This window comes from Neodiprion pinetum, chromosome 4 (genome assembly GCF_021155775.2).
Source record: "Neodiprion pinetum isolate iyNeoPine1 chromosome 4, iyNeoPine1.2, whole genome shotgun sequence".
Classification (NCBI taxonomy): Eukaryota; Metazoa; Arthropoda; class Insecta; order Hymenoptera; family Diprionidae; genus Neodiprion; species Neodiprion pinetum.
Genome location: NC_060235.2, coordinates 41,156,651 through 41,175,735, shown reverse-complemented (window position 1 = coordinate 41,175,735; position 19,085 = coordinate 41,156,651). Strand labels below are relative to the sequence as shown.

General features: G+C 39.5%; 3 protein-coding genes across 4 annotated transcripts; 2 read left to right on the top strand and 1 right to left on the bottom strand.

Annotated features, from left to right (window-relative positions):
* The first annotated feature begins 262 nt into the window (after positions 1–262).
* Positions 263–2,026, top strand: LOC124216167 (inositol 2-dehydrogenase). The gene is made up of 4 exons (XM_046620361.1): positions 263–422; positions 661–906; positions 985–1,366; positions 1,427–2,026. Exons 1-4 carry the CDS (start codon positions 340–342, stop codon positions 1,883–1,885), a joined length of 1,170 nt encoding a protein of 389 aa, XP_046476317.1. The 5' UTR covers positions 263–339; the 3' UTR covers positions 1,886–2,026.
* Positions 1,593–6,250, bottom strand: rngo (DNA damage inducible 1 homolog rngo). The gene is made up of 6 exons (XM_046620360.2): positions 5,784–6,250; positions 4,841–5,062; positions 4,477–4,731; positions 3,902–4,207; positions 3,694–3,810; positions 1,593–3,368 (listed from the first exon to the last, which is right to left on the bottom strand). The coding sequence occupies exons 1-6, from the start codon at positions 6,043–6,045 to the stop codon at positions 3,136–3,138; spliced, it is 1,395 nt and encodes a 464-aa protein (XP_046476316.1). The 5' UTR covers positions 6,046–6,250; the 3' UTR covers positions 1,593–3,135.
* A 5,265-nt stretch (positions 6,251–11,515) lies between these two features.
* Positions 11,516–17,907, top strand: Fer1 (48 related 1). Of its 2 annotated transcripts, none has more exons than XM_046621665.2 (3): positions 11,516–12,778; positions 13,623–13,948; positions 15,195–17,907. In XM_046621665.2, the coding sequence occupies exons 1-3, from the start codon at positions 12,507–12,509 to the stop codon at positions 15,395–15,397; spliced, it is 801 nt and encodes a 266-aa protein (XP_046477621.1). In that variant the 5' UTR covers positions 11,516–12,506; the 3' UTR covers positions 15,398–17,907. The 2 variants fall into 2 exon arrangements, with proteins under 2 accessions (XP_046477621.1, XP_046477622.1); XM_046621666.2 differs by having other exon boundaries at positions 11,520–12,778; positions 15,191–17,906.
* The last annotated feature ends 1,178 nt before the right edge of the window (positions 17,908–19,085 follow it).

The window sequence follows — 19,085 nt, the reverse complement described above, 5'->3', positions numbered from 1 at the left end:
AATGGTATCAATAATTGTTTCCAGTAAAGCATTGTAGCGTGTTTAATCCTATGATGATAAATTTAACGAACACCCTGCGTACTGCGAATGTAATCTAATAGTTACTAAAGGTTACATAAATCAACGTTCGTCAATCCCGCGTTATCAATAATTGAACATAAATACATTACGTCCGACAGTTGTTCTCTTTTTCTCTCTAAACTCTGATGTGGCAATTTAAAGAGATTAGCTTTAGTAAAGATACCTCCCCACTCCATTCAAAGAAATGCATATATTGAACATCGCTCAACATTGGGTTACTTGTTCGGTCCTAACGTAACGTCGAACTTCTAGTCTGTCATGGCCACCATAAAATTCAAAGAGGCTTCTCCCTACGTTCAGCCCACACCGACGCCGCCACCAGAGGACTATCTGTACAAGATGTAAGTAATACGTTTACACTGCACTCGAGTCTTGTATGAGACTTTCATAATGTTTGAAATAATAAATGACAAATAGGAATCGCAACTTGTTCTCTTCGATATTGGAATTTTTCTATTTCATCTTTAAAACAAGCAATGGAATGCTTCAATTTCGACTGTGGCATTACTGGTGGACACAGTTCTTAGAATTAGATGATTAATATACTATCTTGTCTAAGTGCTTATTTTATTTCTGCAGTTACGAAGACAATGTAGCCCTAAAGTCAAGCAGAACAGGTGAGAAAGTTCTGAATTTGGCTATTTTTGGACTTGGCCGTGCCGGAACCATTCATTTATCATCTTTGGCTCGCAATCCTCGTGTCAAGATCACCTATGTTGTCGACGATGTCGAATCTAAATGGGCAGCTTTGAAGGAGTTCTGGGGACTTAATGACGCCACTTTCCTGAACAGTAAACAGTCCAGCGCTGTGTTCAAGGATCCCAAGTAATACATTATAATCAATTGACTTGGCATTCAATTTGAGAAGACCGTCTTGCTGAACATTTTTGTTTCTTTTCTTAGAGTTGACGTTGTTGTCGTCGCTTCTCCAACCTTCACTCATGAGGATATTGTGGTTCAATCTTTGAAAGCTAAGAAGGCTGTCTTCTGCGAAAAACCCATAGCCGAGTCCCGTGAAAATAGTGTCAAGTGCTATGAAACCGCCAAGGCTGTTGGAAAGCCACTCTTCTGTGCTTTCAACAGGCGTTTCGACCCAAGCTACAGCGCAGTGAGGCAGCGGGTGCAAAAAGGCGAAGTCGGTCATGTTCAAACCATCAAAGTTTGCTCCCGGGACTCTCCGCTACCTTCTATCGAGTACCTGAGAACTTCAGGCGGTATCTTCCACGACTGTATGGTGCATGACATCGATATGATGACTTGGATCATTGGAGAATACCCCATTAAGGTAATTATTTGAAATCCTCAATCAAGTGTTCTAGCTGTAACGATTTCATAAACATTTCAGGTTGCCGTACAAGCACACACTCACATTCCTGAAATCAAAGCTTTGGACGATCACGACACTGTCGCCGCTACCCTCTACTTCCCCTCGGGAACTTTGGGAATAGTTGATTTGTCCCGAAACTGCAATTATGGTTACGATCAGCGATTGGAAGTTTTTGGTCCCAAGGGAATGCTCACTGCCACCAACGAGCAGCCGATTCATTGTGTCGAGACTCAGTACGGATTAAATGGACTCACCACCGCACCGATTTGGTACAGCTTCCCTAGTCGTTACCGTAATGCTTATCAAACGGAAATGGAGCACTTCCTAGACATCGTTCACGGAAAGGCACAGTCAATTGTTGACTACAGAGAAACTCTGGCAGTCAGTAAGATTGCGACAGCTTGTGAGGAGTCTGCTCGCAGCGGAAAAATGGTCGAGATTAAATGGGGAGCGGACGAACTCCCTAAGAGAAATTAGTTTTGTAAAAATTTACTTTTTCACCAATAATAAACTGTCTGAGTATATATCGTCACAGTTACGAATTAGTAATACCGATTGTGCTGCATGTGTGGGAATCGTAATCTCGACGAAATTAGTAAAAATACCACAATTAAATTACATTTGCTTGAATTTATTGCTTTTCCAATCATGTTTCCAACAATGAACCAGTAGATAAATATAATGTATTTACACTAGTTTATTTCTATTGCAATTAGGTATGAATATTTTGGAAGCAGTGTGTACACGTCAAGTACACATTGTGCAAGTGTTCATCATTTTTTACAGAATCGAAGAATATTGTAAAAATATTTTTCTCATAAATCGATTTTGAGCTTTGAACGGTCGTGTTATTCTTTGCAGTCTGATCATCTTTAACTAAGGGCATTATCAAATCGTGTCCGAATGTGATGCTCTCTGAAAATTCATCTGATTATGTAGTTTTCAAGTTTTTAAAATACTTCGTGCGTATTTTTAGCATTCAGAATAACATTGATTCACATGTCTCAATCAGAGCCAAACAAATTTAACTCTTCAGACAGTAAATTTGTCACACAAAACTTGGCAATTTGTATCTACATATACGAAAGGTTAACTGATTCAACCTTTTTTTGTCAGTTACGGCGCTGGTTTAAAATAAGGGTAAAATGAACTCACACTTGAAATTGATAAAGGTGTGAGCAAAGAAATACAGATTTGTCAGAACTTTCTATCCAGGGATGAACTGTATAATCCTACGGATTTCATGAAACAGTAATTGATGTGCGTTGAATAAGGTACCCTTTTTTTTCTTTTCTCTTGTATTGAAGTCTTTCCTCTTCTACTTGTCGTAAGTCACGCATTTAGTGTAGGCTCAGCTAAATGTGATTACATTGTTCAGTCGTATGATTAAGAGGCTTATCAATGGGTAGCGGCCAACATTTACGAAAAAATACATGACACTTTCGAAAGCTGCAGTACGTAGCATATACTTAAACTTTATATTAACTATTTTTTACTTATTTATTCGTCGTTCCATACGACATAAAACGAAAAGAATCAATTCAACCAGTACAAATCATCACATAATTGTCTCAGACCTGTGGCACTGAATAATTCATTTGATATTATGCCACAACTTTCTTTTTATTAACATGCTGATGACACACATTGTACTGACTATCAAGAGAAGGATTCTTTTCACTAGTATTCTGTATTGTTCCTCGAAATATTTAATAACCTCCTTATTATTAGAATTTCAATGATTTAGCAAACAGCGCAGCTGTAGCTTGAGCCTTGTCTCCGTTAAATCGACGCAATTCTGAAATTACCTGCGCGCGAGTAAAACCTAAGGCTTCAATTTCTTTTACTGTACCATCTGTGAAGGGGTCATGTGGAAGAACGGTTGTTTCTAAAGTTGTTGTCGTGCTCGACGACATCGATGGTGTGACATTCATTGGACTATTACTTGCGCTTGGCCCGTCTGAAAAGCAAATCAGGCAACCATGATAACCGGAACTTAACAGTTAGAAAACGTGAAAGTAAACACATGTTTATCAAGAGCATTTCTGATATTTCAGAAGCTGTCCAGGCAAGCAGGAAAGGAATATCAAAAAGAGGTGATTTTAATCACTTGATAAGCCGCAACGCTATCAGGCACTTCAGTGTAACTTTGCTGATTATTATATGAAATAATAGATATAAAATGATAACGTACATCGACAAGATTAGAATATTTTCTGTATGCCGTAAATTTTTAGGGAATGGGATTTAGGAAGTTGGGGAAGCCCGGACAGATACATACTTACCCTGCTGCTTTTGCTTTTTAGCATCCTTTGAACTATCTTCTAATGCTCTTTGCAAATCTCTGTCGTCTAAGGATTCATCACTATTTCCACTCAGCCTTGCACATTCTGGTAGTTCGCCTGTATAAATGTTGAACAGAACAATATGAGGTTTGACGTGCCATCAGTGTCTATGTTAAAAAAACCATTATTGAGTATGTTCCTTACTCACCCTCGGTTAAAAATGGAGTTTCAGTTCCAGTTGTACCAATGTTTAGTATGTTTTTTTTCAGGTCTATGCAACACTGATGTCTTTTAAGCATGTCAAGACCAAGTAGCATGTCCATTGGCTGTTCTTCAAGAACACTGAAAGAAGTCGTTAGGTGATCTTGACCTATCTGTATCTGTACCATATGGATACGGCCAATGATTTTTTGCACTCCGACACCTTTTGCCACACCTGCCCACCTCGAATCTACCAGACGCATTATGTGACAACGTTCTGCACATGCGGCAGACATAATTGTAGTTTGAGCACCTGTTTGTAGAGTGGAATTGATAGACAATGAGAATTATCGTGAGATGCAGTTTTAGAGTTGGTAAAATTTCTTGTCATGCATTTCTGAGAGCAAACTGGGTTGGATAGTCAGATAAAGCCGAGTTCTATTATTAAACTGTTTATGTGTCGAGCGAAAGTTATTCGGTCACCCTTGGATTCTGCAACGTTTAAATTTAGCAAGCCTGTGAATAAACCTGACCTTCAACTTGGATAGCTATCGATAATATTTCGACTGGTATAGCAATTACCTGAATCAATAAACGCTTTCACCGGAAAACCGTTTACTTTACAATTGATGTAGAGCATAACTACAGTTCCAAATGTTTCGGGATTATATTCCATCGCTGCCTCCATGTTTGCCTCAATATTTTTCTGTCTTATCTCTTCAGCTATAAGTCTTTGCGTTTCTGTATCAAAAGGATCTGCGTTCATCATTCTTACACGCTGAACTTGGCGTTCTTCGCGCGACTTAATTTGTTCCTTTAAAACATTCGAAAACCTTTCTGCAATAAAATTTCGATATAAAATTAAATTCAACGATATTCAGTAAAGTATATTTGTTTCTACTATTTCCAATTGGTTTAAGTTTAAAACCTGAGCTGAAATTCTTACCAATATTCCCGGACAGCAAGGCATCTGCTAGCCTGGGATTATTTTGTTTAAGTAAAGCTAGCTGATCTGGATTAGCGAGGAACATGTCTCTTATCATAACAGGGTCATCCTCGCTACGTGAATTTTGAGGTCTCTGCGGTGCTGCAGCACCGCTCGAACTTGGCGCGGATCTACCTGATGATCCAGGAATCCTAATCGCGCTGAAGTCCAACGTAGGTACAGCTAAATTTGCGAATCTTAGAATTAAACAGCCTCTGATCAACTACGGTGAATGTAAAGAATTTTAATTATTGATAATTAAAATTGATAATAAAACATTCAAGCTCAATTTGTGTTCATTGAACAAAGTTTATCAAAGTATAAGAATAATGTGAAAATAAATATTTTTGCTCAATTTACATGAGATATCTTGTGCAAAATAATCAACAAGTTGTTTATTTTGTGCAAATAAAAAAGAGAGTGGAAAACAAAAATAGCAACAGTGACAAGCATATTATGGGTATACATAGAACGTTGCTGCGGCATTACATAAAAATATGAAGTTTTTCTTGATGTATAAATAGAATTCATCAACAAAGCAATCATTGATCAGCAAAAATTGCACATATAAAATTGCAATGAACTGAATCACAAGACCAAAGATTAAATGAAAAATCAATTATGTTGTCGTTGAGATTGAAATTTTGGTAAAATTAGTCTTCTTTTGCCCTCTTTAAATACTCATTGTAAACATTCTCCCGTCAACGTGACGTAAACAACTTGTGTGCACTTCAGTAAATTGACCGAATGGAGTGTAGTATAATAAAGTAGGAACGGATAAATTTGAATGCCTTGAAAAATTTTGACGAGGGAAAAAAATTCGGAGAAATGGAACAGTGTGGAGAAAATTTGGTGTTCAAGTAAAATTTTGTGCCGAATTTTGGTAATTAGTGAGAACTCCAACCTCCATCGAACGTCTGTAAACTGAGTCCAGAACCGCTCTGTTGCATGTGCTGTAAAATGACCACATCCCCGTCTTTGATTCCATGTTCCTTTAGAGGTTTCTTGTCGTCCATCAACGGACGGCCGTTAAATGCAATAACGATTTCATGGGCCGGAAACCCACTTTCGATTTCGCAAAACGCCTTGAAATTTTCGAGCTCCAGCTCCTCGCTGACATCGAGTACAAAGATGTCATCGCTTAACGTGGTCACAGTCACTTTCATGATACGATTATTTTTCACTAAAAGCTCTGGCTTTTATTTGTACCGAATAAAATTTCTCCGCGTAAGGTTAGTTGGAGATATTGTAAAAAAATAATTTCTTTCCGCACCAGTCGGACGATCAACACTTTTCTTTGGGGATGTAAACAATCCAGCTCAGCAAAAATATTCCTCGTCTCCGAGGTATGGCGTGAAGGCACGAACAAAACAGCCGCCGCATTTCGCATCGATTATCGCTTCAGGTCGACTCGCTCATATCGAACGACTGCTGTTTTAACCAGTCTTAACTCACCGCGTAATATCGATCTTCATTTGAAATGCGAAGTATGGGCTGCAAGATGAAAACATATTTTACGTTTATGGAAGAGTTTAATTAAAGACACCTGGGAGTATTTTCTTGACCAATACTCTGTGGGTAAGTAGGCCTGAGTGGGTTTGGGACCATAAGAAGCCGTGATAACAATCCCGTAGCTTCTTTATCGGCGGAAGCCGTTCAACACGTAAACCTATGAGTGTTCGGTCAACGACATTAATCAAACATTTGCAAAGGTCCTTCTTTTTGAAAAACTTGGACTATTCAGAAAGTGTTTATGAAATATCGACCATCCCATACACAGTGTCGATGTAATTTTTTTTAGATAAACCAATCGCTACAGATTTTAAGTCACCCAGTCGGATTGACGGGTCTAAGCTGGTTATGCAACAATGTTCGGTAATTTCTTATGATTGAATTTCTACAAGAGGCTGTGTAGACTAGTCGATAATTGCAGAAAACTGTTGCACTCGTATACAGATGGATCGATGATCAAATTATGAATATAAAAATTGTAAAATACCGTAACGTTCTATACCGCAAACACATAAGAAGTCATAAGTTATAATTCACTAGTGAAGTCGCAGATCTGGGACGGAAATTACCTAAAATTCATCAAAGAAATGGTCTGCATAATTATTTTCGTACCGTATTCTTTCGGGTGTAATAGTAGAAGCTGACGCCTAACTGTACGTATTTGCATCCGATATTCATGTGGGATATTTCAACCGACTTAGCTCATATTCAGGAGAGTACTGAATATTTTATTATTAACACCGGGACATGGGATAGATCCGGCTCAGAGAACACCCATGTAAAACGGTAGCGGAAAATTCTGCACGATCATTGGATCTATCTATCTATCATTCCGGGACGATAACAAAATGCGATGGTAAATCGATTTGCCATTTGGCCCGGGTGCGTCGGAGCGTGCAGTGTTTAGGGTTCGCGCCCCCCGTTGGGCCCCGTAGCACCCCCATCGAGCAGACGTATGTACTTGGGATTCGGGTACATCCCCCATGTAGAGGTAACCCACGAACCGGAAGTCGGAATGCACACATTGATATGCGAGGACAGACAGTGACCGGATGCACAAGTATACATTAGACAGGTGCGGGTTACAGGAAAATATGCGTAATGGCAAAACAACGATTGATGTATAGTATATAATATAATATAGACGAAGTAAAGCGGGACAGAAATAAAGTAAATCAACAGAAATAAACTAATCTGTAGAATGTACGTAGACCGTAGTAATTAATGCGTTAAAGGTAAACATGACGTAAACTTCTGATTATAAACAAATTAGTGAAATACATTTTCCGAGGGAGGAATCACAATAATAGACTGGGTGTCCGAAGGGCAGGTGATATAAAGAAATGTTTGAAGATTATGGGAGACGTTGCAGGAAGAATTTTGCCACATTTTTGAAGATTACTCAAGATTTTTAAAAATATTAACTGAATTTAAAATTTTTTGGCGTGAGCATGCAGATATTGCAAGGTAATGTTAGAAGGAAGTGTATGGAGATGGTAGTGTAAACAATTTCGACAGTGATTTACCCCTCGGTGGACTTTTTTCGAGTATTCCAAAGATAGAATAGGACAGGGTTATTGATTGAAAGTATTTTCTACTTTTGAGAGGGTTGGGTAGTCAAAAACCTATACTCTTTAGTAATTTTACAACGAGGTATTTGTAACTTAAGTATTTATGAAGTAATTGTATCTGAAAGCTATGAAGCTTTTCTTAAAATACAAAGATAAAAAATGAATTCATATGGAGTATCCTTCCGATTAACATAAGCCATCGTTGAGTGAAATTGAACGAAACCGCATGATCTTCAACCAGTTTCAAATGATCTCAAATGAAGCGTCGACATCTAATTGTAAGCTTTTGTTTATACGGACAGTATTTTCTGTTTTGAATCATCTCCGTAGCTTGCAAATACAATAATTGATTCAATAGTTAACCTGCGATGCTCTGTCAAATATGTGAAAAAAGTATGAATTTTTGCTTAGCTAATGTAAGTTCTAATCATGCTTCGTGCACGGTTTGAACGGTTTATCAGACGCCTAATGACAGGCAACTTATCTACCACCCCGGTAGATCCAGACTTGAGAAATAAGAGCCGATTAGCTACGGTGCATCTCGGACCCAGCCGCACCTGGGGTTTTCACCCCAACGCCCTCGATACCCTCGGTCCCTTAGTACCCTTGAAACCCCCAACAACACGTTGTGAAGGGCTCCAGGTTTATTAAGTGTCTATTAATTTATACCTAGCAGGAGTGTACAACATCTATTTGCAATTTGACACGCTGTCATACCAGTTCGTACAGTTTTCATGATGTAGAAGAGCTGTTCGGACCTGAACTGATTAGCCTCCTTGTATTCCGCGTTCAGAAAAGTTTCGTTAAGGTATGATTATGTAAATGAATTGATATTCATTACGGATAAGTATAAGATGAAAGATGATGATATAAAAAAAAGTTAGCATCCTTGGCGTATAGTGTGAATTTGTAATATTGTTAATCTTAATCATGTATTATTGTCTGGAGTTTTATATGGAACTCTATGCTCAACGCCAGCAAATAGACAACTGCTGCTACATTTCGTATTCCTGCGTGTTCTAAATGTAGCTTCGGTTGCCTATCTGCTGGCGTTCATTGGCAAGTTTCACAGAAAACTTTCGGGATACCGATGGGTCGGTGTAAGTTATAATGTAATAAGAGACCGAAGGCTTATTAATACGGAGGTAAATACTAGAGTAAATCTGTCAAATGTAAAGATAATATTCACCCTGGACTTTGGCGACGCGTAGCTGGTTTGTAGAACAATCGAAGCACGTGCAGACGTGAAGGATTTCTGATCTCCCGGCTCGCAGTCCCTAACTGTTTGGATGGCTCATAGCCGTATCTCTGAATCGTCGTTGTACGAAAAACTGTCTCTACAATAGGGAGAGATTCTAATCCTTTATTTTCAGTGCGGATTACGTCTGCCATTTGCGTACAAGCACGTGATTGGCTGCCAGAAATCCGCCCAACAACGGTACGATTACCATTGCAGCAGGCGTTGCATTTAACGACTGCAAAAAGGAAAGTGAATACAAGGTGCAAATTTTATTTTTATTATTCTTTCGGGTATTCCGCTTTACTCGCACATTATAGGTTCGTGATAATTCGTTTCCACAAATCTACGAAGCCTCGATCCTCGCTCCCTGCTGGGAGTTATTCCCAACATATTTCATTTCCGATTTGATGTTTCCCCTGCAACAGACGTGTGTTCGTGTTGATATGCACGTACGTTATATCTATGCATGTATCCTAAACCCAGCACACTCGATCGTGTATCCAGAGCGATATTTTATTCCCACTAATTACAGCAACTTAATAGCCTGGCACCCCTGGACACCCTCAGGATCCTTGCAGTTCACGAGGGCGATCGAACACATGGCAAGTTGTGATGAGGCTTTGTTTATTATTAGCTTGTCGGTGTCGTCAAAGGATGCCGGTCATTTATTACGTGTCATCCATTCGTAGGTATATCATGCACAAGATTCATAGCGCATGGATGGAAGACAGATACCTCCTTATACGGTCGAACTGAAATTGCATGTAACAGCAATTTGTTTTACCCTTGAAAATGAATTATGAAATCGGATCGATTTGTCCTAGATGGATTATCCAGGTGGTGCAGTAAATTATAGAAGTCGACGGCATAAAAGTCCGCCCTGCAGAAATTGTACAATCATAAACTATTGTTAGACGTCAACCGAATAAACTATTCATATGACACATGTGTCAAAAATTTATTCTAAACCTCATTTTGCTCTTTTTCGAATCTCAAATTTGAGCGACAAAAATACAATAACCAATTAACGAGTACCGACTTCAGGGGTGACCGATAAAAGGGCAGCACGCCGCAGTTTATATTTGCGGCAGTCAAAATCACGATTAAAATACAATTGCCAGGAAATTAGTGACACGTGAGAGACACGTGCATGTATGGCTGGTTCAACGCGGTCGGGTTAAGCACCGGGACGACATTTGGCCTCGGAACTCCAACCTGTAATTACCGCGGTATATGTGTACGTATAGGAGCACCCCAAGCCGCAGAACCTGCAGTCTGCAATCTGATCCATAACATATTTATCAGTTAATCACGTGTCTAATAACTACGGCGAAAATATTGCTGCAGCCGCTTGAATTATGGGTGTTACTAAGATCTGCTTTTACTCCATGTAAAAATGATTCATAAATCGATCAAAACGTGACAACATAAGGATGAAATGGAGTTCGTTTATTTAGTTTTCTCTATGATATTCTGCATAAAATTTTTCGAAAGAATCTTCATTGATCGAGATGAGTTTTCTGCTTTTCTTCTTTAACCCTCTGACTGTCACACACGTGTGGGCAGAAAAAAGTCGTGAGACATATGTGCGCATTTGAAAAAAAAAATGTGTTTTTACATCGATTTGACTGTATTTTGGTAAATCGTCATTTTTGAGGTGGCTGAATTATAGGATAAATTTATGAAATTATTTTCCGACACAAAAGTGACTCGAAAATCTCATTTTCGCCTGACTGAAGCTAAGAGGTAACAACTACATACCATCTTTATACATTCTCCTACGAATCTGTGCAATCAATTATCAAAATTTTGGGACTGCACTTTTGTTGAGAAAGAATATAACGTCTCTCCATTTTCATTTAAAAATGTCACACTGAGGAAAAAAAACAATCAGGTTTTTCAAATAAACGCAGCATCTGTGTGAGACGAACTCGAAAATTCGTGAAGAATTTCCCTGAACAGGTATATCCGATCTGCAATTCAGACTTTAAATGCAACTGTGATACTACTACGTCGTTTACGGGTAAACACAAGGTTATCGAAGCTCTGAATCGATGCCGTAAGTCGACTCATTCGTCCGTAAACAAAGTGCGTGGCGGAATAAGTCTTGGAGGAAATATTCTACGTCTATCCAGCTCTGGATGCGTCCTCTTAGCGTGACCCTTATCAGATCGATGGATAGGCGGTGCCGTGGCGGCGTGTTTCCGCGTTCCCCTGCTTCCACCCTTCGTCGGCAAGTTGAACGGAGCCGCCTCCGACACCCCCGATTGGACGAAACCGTACCGCGCAGGGATTCACCGTCAGGGAATGGCTTCCAGTCTTGAATCGAGACTCAGTATGATAGGGATAACCGAGGTGCAGTATCGTTCCCGAGGGACCCGCCTGTAACACGGTGTATCGGATATAAGCGATCCTAAACCGGCGTTGAGATCGGCGTAAAAGCATGATTGGTTTGTATTCGAAAAATAAGTGATGCAGATGAGACTTACGATGAAGTCAAAACAATAAAAAGAATAAAGAAATCTAGGCAGAGAACGGAAAAAAGAGAGGGTTAAAAAATTTGATATCTTGTGGTTTTTTTGATGTTACTACAAAATGAAGTGTGTAGAATAAGAAGTGCGAACTGAGTGAAAATGCGCTTTTCGGTTTGTGCATTACCTGCAGCAAGAGCATCCGACTAGGTGACAAAGTGAGGAAAATCTGAGATCGGGTGTTGCAACTGCAGACAGTGGGTGTTTTGTTAATTTTTGTCACACCTGTAGCCTGGGACGAAGGTTCGGTAGACGCGTGGCCGACACGCGTCGACGTTTAAAGGATTGTTTGGAGAACCGATCGCTGACGCGTGTCGCCGACGCGTGTCTTTTTCCCCCCTTTGCGATAGCGAAGAGAGGGTGTAGAAATTCCTCCGGAGCATGTGTACCGCACACGGCAATTGAAAAATACCGTTGTTGGAATGGAGTTCTCTGGGAGATTTCAAGTCCTTGATATAGCGGCAGTGTACGAGCCGATATCGTCGTTGTTAAAATAGGACCTTCCAATAGAATGTGCGAAGAAATGTTAAGGCCGGCTCTTCTCGATCTAAACAGTCAAAATGTACCAAATATTGTCTCTGCCCTAGATTATTTCAGTAAAGAAGAAACAAAGTGGCGGAGTGAATTTTCAACGATCATGAGCCTTCGAACGCAGTTCGAAGAACGTTAATTCGAAATTCAAATCGCGATCGTTTGAACTAGCGCGTAGGTCGACTCGGGAATGTGTGAGATTGAAATCGGCGACTAGTACTTAAGTAATAAAACGCGGCAAAATGTATTCCATTGACAACCTCGATCTGGACATGATGAATAGACAATACATGTACGAAGCTCACAGCTTCCTTGGTAATCCTGCGATACCCTCGTTGCCGCCGCACTGCGGACCTCCAACGACGGCGAGCCTGCTCCCGATTCCTCCCCAGATGCCTTCACATCCACCTGGAAGCACGGGTAGCACGAGTGGCAGCGATTTGTATCTGTACGACGAAAACAGCAGCGACAACGAGAGCGCGTATAGCAGTGACCAGGAAAATCACACTAGAGAGTCAGTAAATACATAATTATGTACCTACTTACATTTTAATTTTTTTTTTTATTAATCACAATATACATATACGTCATTAGATTTTTTTATCACATACTACAAATTTTTTTTTTTAAATAATAAGTAATCATAATAACAATAATAATATCGAATTGTGTAGATTTTTAATTCGTTTCAAAATATCGCGAACGCATTCCTTTGCATCCTTTTTTTTTTTGATTAAATACCCGCGTAAGTGAACATACGGTGAGTACGCTTAGATAAACTGCTCTATTTATCACCTCTTATCGCAAGCTGTTCAAACGAGCCCAGAGCTCCTCAATTGCCGAGTCTATTTCGTTGAGAGGGTGAAGTCTGTCCATGTTTGTCAAATTTCGATACGCTGATACTCGACAGTCGATTAAAGCATCATTATGATTGCCGTGAGACTTCGCAATGCATGAAAAAGGAAAAAAGTCATTGACGCTTCAGTTACTGGATTCAAATCTGTTGTAGCATCCTCGCCGTACAAAGTGCGTGCAGTTCTGGAACAATAAATCGGGAATGAAAATGTGGTGTTGCAACATCTGGTGGCAAAGAAATGGATTGCTTCAACCTTGTCATATTTAATTTTAAAAGATGTCTCGCGTTTCATTTCTTGCGGTATATTAATTCCATGTGAAAAAACTGAAGCCTCTCAGCTTGCACTGAGTTGTCTCTACTTTTCTACTTGTATATAATTGACCTAAAACATCCGCTGATAGACCAGTTCTCGACGCCATATTGTTTTACAGCCATCAATCCGCATTCTTTCCCAATTGCACAATTCGATTTACGCAAATTCGATCGTCCGATTGTCCTGCAGACGAAACGGTCGGAATCGGCGATCGGGAGGATCGTCTTCTGGCGGAAAATGTCCTCGGCAAGCGGTTCAGCAACGGCAAGCAGCTAATCTTCGAGAACGACGGCGAATGCAGAGCATAAACGACGCCTTCGAGGGTCTCAGAGCCCACATACCAACTCTGCCGTACGAAAAACGGCTCTCTAAAGTTGACACGCTGAAGCTCGCCATCGGGTACATCAATTTCCTCAACGAACTCGTCCGGGCCGATAAGGGCAACGATCCTCTCACCGGTGGAAGCTTGTCACGATGTTCCGGTCGCGACGATTCGAAGAAAATCATAGTCCGCGGTAAGTTTATCGATATAAGAATATTATGACTCCGGTAATTGCTTTGCAGATTTTCAGGCGCTATACAAAAAAGCTATACCGATAAATTTCATTCGAATTTTTTATTCACCGCAGCTTTACCTTGATAACGTGCATGCACGTTATATGTCGTAATTTTCTAGCTCTTTCTTCGATAGACATCAATCACGCATCGTATAGTATAAATCACGATGTTCATTGTGGGTTTTGACACTCGGAGAGGTGGCAAACATGGAACCTCTAGTTATGCATAATTGTCAAATATCCATAAGGCCCCCCGTGAAACGTTCCTAGTTCGGAGCGGTGTTTGTATTTCCGGTCTGTAATTGTCGCAATACTGCTCGTTTATCATAATCACGCGTACCACCGTCCCTCTTCACCTATCCGCTGTGTACCGTTGCACCCTCGGACAGGTGTGCGACGTCGTTGTCTGTCATCCCTTTTGCCTCATTACGAAATTCAAACAAGAAAGAAAAATAAAATAGTAACAAGTTTTAATTGTCCTACACACCCTCATTTGATTGTATGTAAGCTTGAATGTAAACAGTAGCATTCCCATCGCAAATGAATTAGGTATAGTTCGTCTTCGCATGGGTTTTCTAGTTTATATAATTAGCTGATCATCAAACCGATTGTAATGCCAATTGAAACATAGATAAAAGTCGAAAAAACTGCACATGAGCTGCGACTTCAACAATGGAATCTATGTTTTTGTTTCGTGGTTTGGATGTCCAGTTTAGATTTTCCAAATTTTAACTTGCAAATGATTAGTTAATGTACGTATATACGCATGGCAATGAGACGTATGCACACTTGGGGACAATGAATCTGAAACGGCTAATTTTTTACACTAGACAGTTATGTTGTCAACACAGAGAAACCTACAGCGCCACAGTCGGCCGAGCGCGAAACAAACTCAATCTCGATAAACGTAGAATAACCTATGCCCGTCGAATCTAACTTTAGAATTTCACAGGGATAATGACTTGTTATATTGACACGTATTCTAAGGTTAGATTCAACTATCATCGGTTATGTTACGTTTATTGAGATTGAGTTTGTTTCGCGCTCGGCCGACCGTGGCGCTGTAGGTTTCTCAGTGTAGCCAACATAACTTTCTAGTGTAAAAAATTAACCATTTCAGATTCATTGTCCCCAAGTGTACATTGTATATATCGATGCAGTTATTCATTTCAGTGTTTCATGGAACGAGACTTGTTTCAGGTAGCGGTGGTAACCCATTTCTCTCCCACTCACTATCATGGTCCAGAAAATCTGACATTTCACCAAATGGTACGATGTACGCGAAAGTCTGGACGCCGGAAGATCCTCGAGCTAACAAGAGCGTTGGGGGCGTCGGACACGGTGGTGGGAACACCTTCGTTGAGTGAAATCGTCGAAAATAGCGTCGTTCGACCTCTCCGGGCGTAAATCGAGACGTCTTTAAATATGCAGAGGACAAGAAGTCGAAAGGTAAAAAGAAACTTTTGCTTTCGCGGGTTTTGCGAAAATCAATGCGAAAGGGATATGTACCAGAGATTTTCAAATAGTGATATTACCCGAATGTAGGTGAGACATAATCCAAAGATTAACATAATAAAAATCGAGAGTGGTTTTTGAACCGCAAGTGTTCGGAACACGCCGTCTAAAAACATTGTCGGTGTTGGGATGTGAGGAATAAAACACCGCGGGTAAATATATCATGTTATAGTTTAATCGAAAAATATTGAATTTTTAAGGAATTACGTGTGAATGATTTTGCCGTTCAAATCTGATGCAATTTTGAGAATGAACTAATACGTTGCGGAGCATTATAAATCGATCTAGTCAAAATGTTATTTAGTGTTTAAGTTTAACTGTATATTATCTAGTCGTAAATCGTATATTAGCGATAGATATTTGTGGATAATAGTCGACTTTTACACTCCTATAATAAATGATTTTTTTCGGAATAATATACATACCATATAAACGTAAATATATAGTTCGCAGTTTCTCAGTTACGCGGGTTTGAATAACCAAAACTATATTCAATCATTCCGGCAAATGACTTGGAACATGAGAAATGAGAAATAAAATTATTAATTTATATTAAAAAACAAAATGTGGTTTGGTTATTATTATTTTCAAATCTTCAATTATATATAACGTTATAAAAATGTTCTCGATCAATTGATTGCTTGATCAACTGTCTGATGGTTGTAAATTATGTAAACTATATTACAGGAGATACTTTTTAAATTTTTTTCTCGTCAACAGGGGCGAGATAAAATTGTTATGGCTTAGGTAAGATTTAGTCATAACATGTACTATATGACAATTGGTTGAAACGGAGGTTACACTCAATCCTCGTACGTATTAGAATCAACGTGAAGAAGAAAGCTCAAAAACGCGATTAACTATACATATCGACTGTCTCAAATAGCCATTATATGGTTATTTGATATACCGTGTGACCTATTGTATATTTAACCTGTATTATACGTGTATACTAATTCTAGTCAATCGTTTTTAAGCAGCGGTACCTACTTATACATACATGTATAAACATATAAATAGAAGATTGAAAAAACAAACCAAAATAAAAATAATCTTATAATCACGACGAGTTATAATTTATATCATCGCCCAATAATTAACAAAATTGACGCAAAGAATGAAGGAACATTGCACGGTATTATTTACACAATGAAAATCTTTTCACGTAATGTATTTTCAATTGAATGAAAAACGGGGAATGTAGTAGTTTAATTCGTGAATATTGAACGGTCAGTGGCAAGTTTTGGAATTCGAAAAATACGGTTGCACCGCGTTTTTTGAGCTGATTTTAATTTTGTTAATGCAACTAACGTGCGATGAGAACATTACTGGGTGATAAGACACGTACAATACTCATGGGGAAATATCAGGGACACTGACATATCCAAGCAGCGACGATCCTTAGGCTTTAGTACTTTCTAGAGCATTTCGCCCTGGGAAAGACAAGATGGCCGAACACCTGTTCGATCCCAACAGATACTGTACCAAATTTATAACAAAGTTGGATTGTGTTGGTGTGGGCGGTACGTCGATACCGCGGCGTCGCGACGCTACAGAATGGCGCCGACGGCTGTGGATCTTCCCACGCCTCGCGAATATACAGGGGTGACTAGAAAGAGAAGGATCGAGGGAAAGGAAGAGTGTTCACGGATAAGAGAGACGCAGAAATTTACCGTTGAATCTTTAGACACCCGAGGTATATAATTCGGCCATACGTTGATAATTCTTACAATTGCACGCGATAATTTAGCACCAATTTCCACCAGCCGTATGAAATATTCAGTGTGAAAATTTCCAGGCTATAAACGCGGTATAGGTATACCTATACTACACGTCTTAATTATTTTCTTCCATCCGTTAAAGATCCAGGTGGGTTCAACTGTTGCAATTATAATATCAATCGGAAGTATTACAAATTGTACGCGAATTATATGTTATTATGAAATTGTTTAGTCAATCCCTGAGAAAAGCGCGTTATCTTTAGGTATTTTTTTTTAAATACGAAGGCCAGTAGTTGATATATTTATAACACTATCTGTGTGATATAGTAATGTGTATATACTTACAATAGTATATGTATATATAGGTAAGATAATCCGAGGTAGTTGATACAGGTGTTTCAAAGCACCTGCCGCGTCATGCGTAACTCTTGACAGTGTAGGTTCTACATTATTTGTATAAACGATTAGATGCATAGAAGAGTATAAAACGCACTAAACGGATATTGCGATAATGTGTAATGTGCATGTAACAGGATATAAACTGATACCAAAATCATTACTTCCTGAAGTATTGTTTTTTCTGTAAAATGCGAATTTCCTGAGAGAAATTTCATAAATTCTTGAATTTTTCTTTTTATCGAGATATAAGTTCAAAAGACGCGTATATATATAATAATAGGAGACCGTTGATCAAAAAATTTGAGACGTATTTGATTGTGAATTTGTTGAATAAAAATAAAATTCTACCGATTTCTAATTCTTCTTCGTATAACAGTTATTCTTGAAGGTATTTACAGTTGGAACACCTAAAAATTTCGCTGACAATCGTCCAAACTGTTCTTAAACCTCTAGACAAAAGACAATGTGATGACTTCCTGATTCGATTACTTCATATCATACCTTATCAAGTTATCCTTCCTATCCTATTCCTTATCAAACACAGAGGGAGATGTATAGAGACTTTGAAAAACTACAAAAATATCACGTCACGCGAATTATGATATACTATTCGTGCATGTTTCTTATTGGAAAATTTTTTGGAAAATTGGGTGCACGGCCAAACCATTCACCAACCGTTACAGCTTGCTTTTTTATACCGGAAGTTTTCTGTGAAAATGTTCACTCAACGCCAGCAGATATGCAACCGATGCTGCATCTCGCATTCTCATACATATCAAGAGCGCAACCACGGTTGCCTATCTTCCGGCGTTCCACCGATACTTTCATAGAAAACTGCCGGCAGATTACAGCTAGATTGTATTTCAATCTATCTTCACGGGGTACGAAAATGTTACAACGTTTCAATTCAGCAAATTACCGCCACCGCCGCTGCTGCTGCGCTTTGCACCCCATATTATTCCCTCCAGTGGCACAAAATTGTCCCTAATTGTCCACAAATCGGGCGAACTTAACTACCGCGACTACTATTATACCACTACGTCCGTTGGAGTCACCACCCTCAATTCGTACCGTTAAGTGTGGCACCGCGATCATTGAATGGGGATCCCCGAGGGGCGCGTATAAGGGCGCGAGAGCAAGGGCCAAGGGGCACCGGGGGTCTCTATCCATATGGAAACCATGGAATATGGATTCAATTACACCTCATTGTGTACCGATGTATATAAACAACGTTGTTTCCACAGCTGATAGAGCGCCCCGGTCACGCCTCGAGGGCCATTCCCGGTCGCGTTTTATCTCGTACACTATCGCTCGTACTCTAGCTGTAGCTCAGGACCTTGTGGGTTGTTGGGGTTGGGGTTGCGTAAGCGTTTTACGATGAACTTGTGACCACCGCTAAATTTTACCGGCTGCCCGTCGTCATCGGTCGGAATTCAAACTGCACGTGTCAGGATGTCGCG

Bases quoted from the DNA above. Each gene is read 5' to 3' on its own strand.
- Fer1 (XM_046621665.2), top strand. From the start codon at position 12,507: ATGTATTCCATTGACAACCTCGATCTGGACATGATGAATAGACAATAC. The intron at 12,779-13,622 runs GTCAGTAAATAC...ATTGTCCTGCAG, and splicing joins CAGGAAAATCACACTAGAGA to ACGAAACGGTCGGAATCGGC. The intron at 13,949-15,194 runs GTAAGTTTATCG...TGTTTCAGGTAG, and splicing joins GAAGAAAATCATAGTCCGCG to CGGTGGTAACCCATTTCTCT.
- rngo (XM_046620360.2), bottom strand. From the start codon at position 6,045: ATGAAAGTGACTGTGACCACGTTAAGCGATGACATCTTTGTACTCGAT. The intron at 5,063-5,783 runs GTTGGAGTTCTC...TCGCAAATTTAG, and splicing joins TTTACAGACGTTCGATGGAG to CTGTACCTACGTTGGACTTC. The intron at 4,732-4,840 runs GTAAGAATTTCA...ATTTTATTGCAG, and splicing joins CTTGCTGTCCGGGAATATTG to AAAGGTTTTCGAATGTTTTA.
- LOC124216167 (XM_046620361.1), top strand. From the start codon at position 340: ATGGCCACCATAAAATTCAAAGAGGCTTCTCCCTACGTTCAGCCCACA. The intron at 907-984 runs GTAATACATTAT...TTCTTTTCTTAG, and splicing joins GCTGTGTTCAAGGATCCCAA to AGTTGACGTTGTTGTCGTCG. The intron at 1,367-1,426 runs GTAATTATTTGA...TAAACATTTCAG, and splicing joins TTGGAGAATACCCCATTAAG to GTTGCCGTACAAGCACACAC.